General features: G+C 27.0%; 1 protein-coding gene across 1 annotated transcript in view; it reads right to left on the reverse strand.

Annotated features, from left to right (window-relative positions):
* LOC107441150 (uncharacterized) overlaps positions 1-12,476 on the reverse strand; it is a 53,875-nt gene extending 41,399 nt beyond the window's left edge. The window contains exon 1 of the mRNA XM_016054306.4: positions 11,509-12,476. Within this exon, the coding sequence (XP_015909792.1) occupies positions 11,509-12,136 (628 nt within the window). The 5' untranslated portion in view covers positions 12,137-12,476. The remainder of the gene's footprint in view (positions 1-11,508) is intronic.
* Between the last annotated feature and the right edge of the window lie 351 nt (positions 12,477-12,827).

Here is a 12,827-nt window from a genome sequence, read left to right on the forward strand (position 1 = left end):
AGTAGTATTCATTTTAAAAATGTTATGACAATGAATATTTTATACTTAGATAAAAAAACTTCTAGATATATTTTAAGTGTAAAGTAATATAAGTTATAAAAAGATAGAAATTCCTTACTATAATACAATTAATCTCTTTGCTTCTTTTCAAAGTTAAAAAAAAAAAGAAAAAAGAAACTGAAAATGTATAGGAATATGAAGTAGAATATAAATTGATGAGAAATCAGCAATATGCTTGAACTACAAAAAGGCATTACATTCATACTTTTAAGTTAACTGTTTCGAAATATAATTTTACTGCAGTAATACAATACTTTCAATTTAATTTCTAGACAATTTTACTGTTGCTTCAAACCATGCTTCTTTCAAGAAATTGAAAAGCATATTTATGTCAATGAGTTTTCAATTATTCGTTTTAAGATAGAACAATAATTTTAAGCCTCAATTACTTTAAATATATTGATCACTTTAAAGATGATTTACACGAAAAAAAATGCGTGAAAATATTAATAAGAGATTTTAAAATTATTAGTTGATATTATTTTTAATTATAGTTTTCATTAACAATTACAAAACTTTTGAGGCTCTAATGTAGCACTTGTGACCATTTTCACCATAAAAAAAATAGGAAAGTGATTCTTTATGTACAAATAAACTGTGGTTTCAAATTATTTCGCAGAAATATTCAATTTCGAAAGATTTTTCCTCAAACATTCGAATCAGTTCAATTAAATTTCACTTTAAATTATGAGTTTGTATTTATACACAGTGCCAGTTTTTATCTACCGAAAATGATACGTTACTTATTTTAAAAACTATAAAACATTTGAAAGAAATAAACTACTGTGAACAGAAATAAATGCTTTAAAGTTGAATCCCTTTTAACACAGAATTTAGTTTATTATAGTTCGCATAATTAAGCATTTGAATCTTTGCTTATAAGAAAATAAAATGATATATCCTAAGAAATTTGAACAATGTAAAAACTTACATTATAATAATGCACAAAGAAAGAGAAGAAGAAAAAAAACTTAATTTTGGCTAATAAAACCAAAGTATAATGGTATTTAAACTATCCATTTGGTCGTTTATTTTCATTCATATAGTAACAGTTTACTGGAATTTCTGGTTTAAAAAATTATCGTTTTTATTGCTACACATTTAGAAAAAAAATGCAAACCTGAAAAGTAAAAGTAACCGAATAAATGGTTTTTATGTGATGTTCAAATGTATCATTATAAAATTACCAAATTTCACTACATTTTTGAAATTTTATCACAGATTATAAAACCATATTTATTGTTAATTTAACCAAAATCATTACTAAAGCACGTCGATAAAAATTTACAAGATTTTTTGTGTTCTTATACAGCCAGATGCACGGATAAATTTAACCATATATTTTTTCAGTGTTAAAGTAATATATTGGCTTCTAAATACCATTTTCAAATACGAGAACATAACTTTAAAATAAAATTTTACTTTTGATAGCAGTTTTATTGTAGCTGTAAGTAAGTATCATTTCTTATACAATTTATTTTATCTGAATTATCAAGACTGAAATAGTTTAATTGTGATTCACTAACAGACCTCTAGGAGAGAATTAGGGTGAGTCACTTAAGTGTAACATAATTTGCCTGTTTACCCTCATATAAAATTGTTAAAGTTGAAAATTTTGATTTATAATATATAATGCAAACATATTGATTTTATTTTTCCTTGGTTGCAACCCAATTTACCTATTCAACCTCTTATAAAAGTGCTACACTTTAAAATTTTAATTTATATTATATAATGAAAACTTACTGATTTTATTTGTTCCTTGTTTATATCATATATCGCCTTTTTAACCTCTTATAAAAGTGTTACACTTTAAAATTTATATTTACAATATGTAATGCCAACATGCTGATTTTATTTGTTCCTTGGTTGTATCATAATTCACCTATTTAACCTCATATAAAATTGTTGCACTTAATAATTTTGATTTATAATATATAATGCCAACATGCTGATTTTATTTGTTCCTTGGTTGTATCATAATTCACCTATTTAACCTCATATAAAATTGTTGCACTTAATAATTTTGATTTATAATATATAATGCCAACATGCTGATTTTATTTGTTCCTTGGTTGTATCATAATTCACCTATTTAACCTCATATAAAATTGTTGCACTTAATAATTTTGATTTATAATATATAATGCCAACATGCTGATTCTATTTGTTCCTTGGTTGTATCATAATTCACCTACTTAACCTTATATAAAAGTGTTACATTTTAAAATTTTGATTTATAATATACAATGTCAACATACTGATTTTATTTGTTCCTTGGATGTATCATAATTCACCTACTTAACCTTATATAAAAGTGTTACATTCTAAAATTTTGATTTATATTATACAATGTCAACATACTGATTTTATTTGTTCCTTGGTTGTATCATAATTTGCCTATTTAACTTCATATAAAATTATTGCACTTAATAATTTTGATTTATAATATATAATGTCAACATACTGATTTTATTTGTTCTTTGGTTGTATGATAATTCGCCTATTTAGCCTCATAAAAAAGTGTTACTTTTTAAAATTTTGACTTATAAAGCCAACATACTAATTTTATTTACCCATTGAGTGTAACATAATTCGTTGTTTAAACATCTTATAAAAGACGTCTCACTTTAAAATTTTGGTTCTTAAAACATGCTGTCAGTATAATAATTTTATTTGCCGCTTAAGTGCGCCATAATTTTCAATTTCAAACATCTAAAAAATTTATTTCATTTTACATTTTTCAATCTTAAAGTATGTTATCAATATTATCGCCTCTTAAAAATTTTATAGCCCTCTTAAATATATTATTGCCATTTAAAAATATTATCAATATTATTACCGCTTATTTGCCACTTAAGTGCAACATAATTTTCCTTCTAAATGTCCCATAAAAAAGTGTTTTACTTTAAAATTTCGACTCTTAAAATATGTTGTCACCATACTAATTTTATTTGTATCTTAAGTGAAGCAAAATTCTCAGTTTCAATTTAGTATAATAAGTGCTTCACTTTAAAATTTTGACTCTAAACTAGGCTGCCAATATATTGATTTTATTTACTGCTCAATAGCAACATAATTTGCAGTTTTAACCTCCTATTAAAAGCCCCTCACTTTAAAGTTTTGACTTTTGAAATATCCCTGCAAATATTTAAAAATCATTTTATAAAACAAATTAATATGTACTAAGACAGTTGACAGATAAAGAAGTAAACGTCATAAAATTTTTTATCAGGATTGATGTTAAGAAAACGTTTCTTTCAGTTTGTACAAAACTTGACTTAAAAAAAGTTATTTTTGCGGTGATACAAGATGATATAAGAACACTATTCTTTTATACCCAATAAAAATGTCTGTGTTGGGTAAATAATCTTTTATCGCAAGAAAAATAATTGTAAAATGCATGATAAAACTCAGCAAGTTTAAATGTTATCATATTTTTAACAATAACGCCCGATGAAATATAGGTTTATGTTCTCCATAAACGAAAGATTTTACAACTCAAAAAAGATGTGTAAAAATGCTTTCAAATAAAACTGCTGTAATTAAGTTTTATCTCATAACTATACATATGATACGCATAAAAACTAATTCTTCGTAAGATCTATAATATTATTTGTCTTATAAAGATAAGCAACATTTTATACATACTTAAAATTTTTTTTAAATAAAATATTTTCATCGTGGTGGCGAATGCATGTTAGGAGCAACTTTTACAATTAAAATTTAACTTTTTTCTCTCCATTTAATAGCAGTGTCATGTAAGAGTTTTAGTATGATTTAGTATGCTACAAATGCTTTTAATAACGTTTATTGTCTTGTATCTTTATATATAAGTAATAAATCTCCCATATATTTTACGTTTGTGAATTCACTCAAAATGGCGTTAACGATAAAAAGGGTAACATATTTTAATGATATGTAAAACACGTGTTAAAAAGAATAAGAACTGACAAGATTATTTAATAAATCAAGTTGTTTGTTTTTATTTTAAAGAAGTAAATTTTAAACTTTGAAGTTTTCTTAAACTATTTATACTATGTTGTCTTGTGTGAAAGTACATATTGTATTACAGTTTTGTGTCATATTAAAAAATTTGCAACAAATTTACGTTGAATGCAGTTTGAGTGAAAATGATCTTGAGAAAAAAGAGAATACAAAAGTAATTTTAACAGCAATAAATTTCAACGTTAACTGAGCATTTTTTATAGGTTATGTATAAATGATATTATTAGTACTAGTACTATTTAGCTAAAAGAATTATATAAATATTTTCGACTTTTGAATACATAAATAATTTTATTTATTGGTAAAAAAATTTCGAATTTTATTTTTCGCGTTCTGCCTTTCCCGTCAAATGGATATTTCTTAAATTCATAATTTTTTTCTTCTATATTAAAAAATCGTAAAGGCCGCAAATGTTTTGGGTGTTCCCCTTAACGTTGCATTAAATTTTACAACACAAAAGCTATAATACTTAGAAATTTGAAATTACTTTGCGTAGAAAAGTATGCAGAGCTTAAGATTAGCAAAATGAACATTCGGTAATTAGTTTGAGAACTATTAACAGTTAAACTTGATGGGAAAATACCATGGGGCTGCTCTACAGGTCGCTGGAATAAGACTACAGAGTTAAAATTTGGCATGCTGAAAATGCTATATTTGTTAATGAAATTAACACTGATTCTTCTGTTATTTTTTTCTCAACTTATTTTTCCTTTGTTGCTCAAAATCAGTAAGACTTAGAAACTTGTAATTATGAAGGTCTGTAGTAAAATGTACTAGGAGTTCTATGGAATTAAAAAAAAAGGATTTTATTAATAGTTCGAGAATAATTAACTACTAAACTTGTGGTAAAAAATAATTATGAAGGTTAATTATGTAATTATGAAAGTCTGGAGAAAAATGTACAAGGAGTTGAATGGAATTAAAAAAAAAAGATTTGATTAATAGTTTGCGAAAAATTAACTGCTGAACCTGTGGTAAAAATTAATTATGAAAGTTAATTATGCAATTATGAAGATATGTAGAAAAATGTACAAGGAGTTCGATGGAATAAGAAAAATAGGATTTGATTAATAGTTCACGAATAATTAATTGCTAAACTTGTGGTGAAAAATAATTATGACGGTTAATTATGTAATAATGAAGATATGTAGCAAAATGTACAAGGAGTTTGGTGGAATAAAAAAAAAGGATTTGATAAATAGTTCGCGAATAATTAAGTGCTAAACTTGTGGTAAAAAAGAATCCTATTGGTCAATCTACTGTCCACTGAAATGCAATTACAGAGTTATAATTTGACGTGACATCATTTTGAGTTATAACTTTTAAGAAGAGCTTTTTCCAAATTCCCATAAGTTCGAAAATTGTTGCAATTTTAAGCTAGATTCTGTTTCTTCAACTTTTTTAGCTTGAAAAAATAATTTTTTATCCATTACTGTAGAAAAAAGTTATCTCTCTCGCAATTTTCATTTCACAAGCTCGCGCTTGATTTGATGCTAAAAGTAATGAAAAAAAATATAAATAAAAAATTAGTGAGTTATTAGATATTGCCAGACATACATCATAACATTTTTATCAAAATTTCTGAAAATATATAAACAGAAGTGAGACGAAAGTTATTTCTAATGCGAACTATAATATGATGAAAGGTAATTGTCATGCATTAGTGAGAAGTTAAATTACTTCTCATTCATACTTATTGTGTCGCCTATTCTGAATTCCTAAGTTTAAATTTCTCCAAGTAAATTTGATTATTTTTCAAATCCAGATATCCTTTCATTCCGTTACGATTAATATCTTAATAAAATGTGCTCGAACAAAACAATATTGATTATAAATTTTCTAAGTAAAATTATCATTTTTAATCAACATTTAAGAAAAAAAAACTTTTAAGAAGAACAAGAGAGGGAAACTGTTTATGTCCATTAAGCTAATTCTGAGAAAGGAAAAAAAAAACGAATTTGCATACGGACAGGAGCTGTCCCCCCCCCTCCACCACCATTGCCCATTTTCACCGAGTAATAACTCTCTGGGGAGGGAGTTTCGATTTTCTATTTCATTGATTTGCCAAAATTCAATCATCCTCGAACTGCAGCAGATGGCAACTCAATCGCAATTTTTTTTAAAAATCGAACATAGACTGTTATTTTTCCTGATTTTCAGTAATGAAAGAGAAACTACCATGAAGGCTTGCCAGCAAAGCAAACATCGAGATAAGCCACATGAATCTATAAAAAATATTCAAAGCACATTGGGAGAAAAGTTTAGGCCATTAAAATTTCTATTTTATGAACACAAACTTAATATAACGCACCGCAAATAAATGCGTTCAAGTAGTACATAGAAAATAAATCACAAGGCAAATTCATGATTTTTTTTTTTTTTTGCTAAGTAATGGAATGATTAAAAACAAATTAAAAGAAAAAATATCACCGAAGACTTACACGCTATATAAAGATGAAAGAAAAATGATTAAATAATACTTAGCAAAAAGATTTTTGTTAAGGTAGCAGTGTTATCATTACTACCCATTACTAGAAAGTATGAACACATTAATATCAAAATTCTGTCGTCTTACATTTATGAAATTTAAAAACTGTTGTTTGCTATTTAAAATGGTTGTGCCAAATTTTAAGCTATCGAAATTTTTAAATATCCAACAACATCAATTGATAACAATGCCATTTAAAACAAAATATTATTATTGCAGAGTTCTACAAAAACGGCAGGAAATAAATAAATAAATAAAAACTACAAATCATTCAATATGCTATTTGACAACCTCGAGATCAATTCAATCAAGAAAAGTAATAGATTTATCCTATGATAACTATTCATTTTTAAATAAACAAAACTTTCCATTATAATTGTTTGAGAATAAGAAGATTAAAAAGATAGACTAGTCTGAAATATTATGCTACTTTTCATAGAAAGTGAGATTTGAAATAATGAAATATAATATGATCTGAATGTTGCCAAAATAAAAAATAAAAAAATACCTGTTTTATGGGTAAACAAGCATAAGAAAATTGTACTTTACATTCATGTCTTAAGTAACGATGTCATTACTTGTTGTATTAAGTGAATTTTGATAATATTTTCAGGTGCGAAAATGTGAAATTAAAAACAAATAAAGTAAATTGTATTGTTTCAGCAGCAAAATGTCAAGGATAATTAAAAAGATCGGACATTTTAATTATTATTGTTATTTTTGCAACAAAAAGAATGATTTTATGAAAAAAGTCAATCTATTGTTTCCAAACCAGTCATCCGGAACATAAGAAAATGATAGTGGTGCATTTTTTTAATATTTTACAATATAATAGAAATGTTTGTTTTTTTTTAGCAATTTTTGAAAATTTCTTTCAAAAAGTTGCGTGAAAGATTTTATTTCAAAATATATATATTAACATTCATTTTTTAGTATAAAGTAGTAAAGAACAAATATCTATCAAATATATTAATGAAAATGATATCGATGAAATATTTGGCTGTTTTTTAATAATACAAGACTTTAAAAGTGCAGAATTTTATGAAAATGCCAAAAAATAGAAAAGATAATCGTGGTTTCGCTCAAGTTAAAAGCAAATATGAAACTAATGATAGTAAAGATAATTTACAAAGTTTGTTTGTGAGTTATCTCAATTATTAGGATTTTAAAAAAGTTGTATAAATTCATTTTCATTTCATTTTTTCATTCATTTCATTTTTTCATTCATTTTTTAGTATAAAGTAGTAAAGAACAAATATCTATCAAATATATTAATGAAAATGATATCGATGAAATATTTGGCTGTTTTTTAATAATACAAAACTTTAAAAGTGCAGAATTTTATGAAAATGCCAAAAAATAGAAAAGATAATCGTGGTTTCGCTCAAGTTAAAAGCAAATATGAAACTAATGATAGTAAAGATAATTTACAAAGTTTGTTTGTGAGTTATCTCAATTATTAGGATTTTAAAAAAGTTGTATAAATCTATTGATTACATAAAAATGTTTTTTTTTAGTTATATTTTATTGTATTCGTAATTTTATGACTACTATGGACGAAATGAAAAACAGATGGAGTTTGTATGAGTTTATTAAGATATCACTAATAAGATGTGAAGATATCAGTAGGTTTTTAGAATATCAGAATTTTGTGGATACAATGGTTTTATGAAAATGCCGATATCGGTTTGTACGTTTTCTGCAATTTCAGATTTAAAAAAGTTTGTATAAATATATTGATTAAATAAATATCAAATGTTTTTTTTGCCATATTTTATTGCATTCATAATTTTATGAATACTGTTGACGAACTGAAAAACAGATGGAGTTTGTATGAGTTTATTAAGATATCACTAATAAGATACGAAGATATCAGTAAGTTTTTAGAGTACCAGAATTTTGTGGAGACAATGGTTTTATGAAAATGCCGAAGCCGGTTTGTACGTTATCTGCAATTTAAGATTTAAAAAAGTTTGTATAAATATATTAATTACATAAATATCATATGATTGCTTGGGCATATTAGATTGCAAACGTAATGTTATGTGCACTGTTAATGTACTGAAATATAGATGGAGTTTATAGAAATTTATTAAGATATCAATGAGATTTTATACTAAAACTTAGTTGTTAGTTGTATTATATCATCACTGGTTTGTAATAGGATGCTCTCCCCTTGCGTCAGTATTTATTTTATTTAAAAATTAGGAACTTTTTCAAGGAATCACGATTAAAAATATTTTGAAACTAGCGTCAAGAAACAAAGTTTAAACATGAATTAAGGAATTATTGGTAATAGGAATAATAAAATCTTTAGTAATATAATACGCTGATGGTGACGCACCAATAACAAAATGCTTCAAATAATGTTTATTTAAAACTTAAAATTATTTTGTTGATTGATTTACTTTCTCTTGTTAAAAATGTACAAAGTCTATTTATAATTATCACTGTTAAATTTAATTTTAAAAATGAATCTGAAAAATCTTACTCTGCAATTGAAAGATATGGAGTTAATAAACTAGTAATACCTCTTCATCTAGTGAGTGTGTTTTTATATATTTAATATAGTTTAAGAATTAATGAAATCTTGTAGGCAGGTGTCTTAGAAATAAATTTTAAAATACCTTAAATAGAATCAGCTAATCAACTTGGAATTTCTCAAGTTTCGAGGATAAAAATAAAATAAAAGAAATCTAAAAGCATTTGAAAGAAATATACATGAAAGTCTTAGTACAAAAACAAAAACAAATTTCGATGAATTGGCGAATTAAGCGGGTATTAAAACATTCTTCAATTACTGATTTTTTCAGAGGATAAAATAATATATTATTTATATTATATTTTTCATTAGCATTGATTTATTTTCATATAACTTTAAATGACATTTATGTTTTATGATGCCAATACTAGCAGATTTTATTATAATTGTTTATTGATCAAAAGATTGAGTTTATTTAATCAAGACATTATACTCTACATTAAATACCGCTAAAAAGAAAAATTTCGTAAAAATTTAGCATTTAAGTTTAGATAATAAACTCCCTTTTCAATTGAATAACCCGCTTTTTTGAATAGTGTTGTCTGAACCATTATATTTATACATACACTCGCACATCTAGACATTAAACAAACATTAGACACTAACCAAAGGTACTAATTGCTGTTAGAGCTTTTTTGGCAAACCTGTTCAGAGCGTTGTCAAGTTATCTGCTTTCTTTCTACAATGATTTTTTATGTAAAAAATTCTAATTATTAGTATATTTGTTTCTAAATTGTAATTAATCGTTCTGCCCCTACGTTTGTTTAAAATACAGAGATTCTGCAAAACAAAATATTATTCATTGTTTTTAGATAGATTGATAGGTAGATATTATGAAGAAAAAAAATAAAAAAAAATAGGCCTCATTAAATTTAAAATGCATAAAATTTTAAAATTAATAAATATAAAATGAAGGAATATAAATTAAAAAATTTGTCGGTAAAACATATAATCTAATGAAAATTGAGAACATTGTAAATAATATTAAGCTATTGGATACACGGCATAATGCTCTGCATTTTTAGATGTTTTTAAATTACTTTTATTCTTATAATCGGTATATATATATACAAATTATTTTATCCCCATATGGTATTGAGTGCATTCACGACGATGATGTTATGCAGCATCGAGAAGGATATTATAATTTTTCTCATATTACAATATTGACACAAAAAAATTGTCGGCATGTAAAAGAAGAGTGTTATTCATATAGCCCTATAGTAAGACTTTAAACTGTTACTGAAAGAACTTATGGTAAGTTATATTTTTAATGATAGTAAAAAAAATTTAAAAAAGGTATTTAAATGGAGAACACAAAATGATGAACAAAAAAAAAAAAAGATTTCTTGAATCACAATGAGCATCAAACTGTTACAAATTTAACAATCAATGACTGGTTACGGTAAGAAACTATACGCTTTTCAGTACTAACAACAAAACAAACAAAAGAATTTCTTAGATAAATCTTTAAATGAAGGAAAGTCATTGCAAAAAAAATCAATTAATCATTAATTTTTTTCTTTTAGATATTAATGAGGTACACAGATTCCACAAACAACAAAATTATGCCTAAACAGTTTAACTATCTATTTTTACAATTAAACTGTCAAAGAAATTGTCCCAATAATTGTTTCAAAAAAATATCTGATTAGCTATATTAATCTCATAAAGTACTTGAAAGAGTAGTTTTTGTGGAACCAGTAAGAAATAACAAATAAAAACACAAGACCTCATTTTTTTCATACTTAAATTAGATGGACAGATTCTACAATTTAAAAAAAAAGGTAGTTTGACACACATACTTAAACTGTACCTAAACTATTTGACATTCTAGTTTTACACATAAACTTGCAACAAAATCGTGGTATTTATTGTTTTACAATTTATGATGACAGATATTAATCTCATAAATACTTCAAACTAAAGCGTTTTATTTTTTTTAATTTTTTTTTTACATTAAATCAGAAAAAGGTAATAACGGAAACAAAAGCGTTGACGGAAAAAAAATATATTGACCAACCTAGAATTCTATCTTTACTTTGAGTCAGTACCCAAGTATAACAAGATTAAATGTTGAATAATTTATGATTAAAAATATTAGTCTCATAAAGCACATTAGACTGAAGAGTTGTTTTCGTTGATCCAGCAAAAAATATAGGACAAAAACACGAAATGGCATTTTTTTTTTCATACTTAGTTAAATGGACAGATTCTACAAGCTATAATAAAAGTTTTTTGACAAACATACTCAAAAAGTATATGCGTCATGCTCTTTAAGTATCTCCTATGCCTAAGCAGTTTGACTTTCTAGTTTTATAATTAAACTTTTAATGTTTAATAATTTGTGCATTATTTTTATTTAATGTGGAACCAGTAAAAAGAAAAGAACAAAAAAATAATGACCAACCTGGAATTCTATCTTTGACTATACCTTGGGACCCGACCCAAGGAAAGGAGACAGTCGTATGGTAAGATAAAGGTGCCGGTCTATGTGCTGGCACCCTTATCACAGTTCCATTTGCTCCACTTTGAAGAGGGTCATAATGGGGAACCATCCCTGACATAGTTGACATCTTCAGGTCACTAGTCGAAAAATAAGGTGGTTGGTTATTAAGTCCAGGACAGCACCCACTACTACTAATGACCATCATTGGTGATGCTGCGGTTGAAGACGCCGGAGTTGTTCGTGCCGAACTGCTATCACAACCGTGCACGCTGTTGTTGTCCGTTGATGACCTACCGTCATCTTTTCGATGATTGTTGTTGTTGTCACTGTCCACTTTCGAATCATCACCGAGCAACCTGCTGATGCTGAAAGACAGTTTAGGTTTCGTAGAAGATTCTTGCATGATTGGCGATGAGGAAGAATTATTTTCCGATGTAGGTGGGGAAGAGTGTCTTGTGGTCATATTGTCCATGTAGTCCGTATCGAGTACACCACCGATTCTTGTAGAAGGATTTGCAATATCGATAGCGTTGGCAGCTAAAGGAGGGGACCTGCCCTCTCCGACGCGAGCAGTACGATCACAGAGCATGTTTATTTAAACAAGACAAAAACTCAAATGCATTCATTGCTCGATTTCACCCAGTGAAAAATCTATGACTAGTAAAAAATGCATCTTGCACTTCAAATCAATTCACAGATTTAGCGAATTATTTTATTCTTCACACCCTACACAAACCGATTAAATGTCAAAAGTAAAAAGCACGTGACAGATTGGATAAGTTTTTCGAGAAGTAAACAACGTAAACACAATAGACGAAACCGGCTGTAAAAAAAGCAGCGATACGTCCCCGCGCTCTTTCTGTACTATGAGAACTTGCTCAACTGTAGGGACTTTTTGAGGGTGGCACTTGGCCAGGCAAACGTCCCGCCCAGTGGTTGTTCAAAATCCGATTTCCAATTGGTCGCAAGGGGTTTGGCGACAGGGAATATGGCGGCGATCGCCGTTGGCGCCGCCCTCCTTCCTACTTACCAATTGATTACGGAAGGCGGCTCGGGATAATTGGTTGCCAAACTACTCAGCCAAATAGGTGATGTTTTTCTTTCCTTTTCATAAGAAACATTTCACCGCCCTCAATAATTTAGAGGAGCAACGGGACAATAGGTACTTTCGGATTATAGTTTTTTCTTTTCTTTTGCGTTTCCGGTCGGTTTAAAATGCAAACCCACCTGTTCTTTTCTGCCAAGAGACTATGTAATTTAAGTTGTTAGAAACAGTGAGC

Source organism: Parasteatoda tepidariorum, chromosome 2 (assembly GCF_982258835.1).
Source record: "Parasteatoda tepidariorum strain Cologne lab strain chromosome 2, Ptep-v5.0, whole genome shotgun sequence".
In the NCBI taxonomy this organism is placed as follows: Eukaryota; Metazoa; Arthropoda; class Arachnida; order Araneae; family Theridiidae; genus Parasteatoda; species Parasteatoda tepidariorum.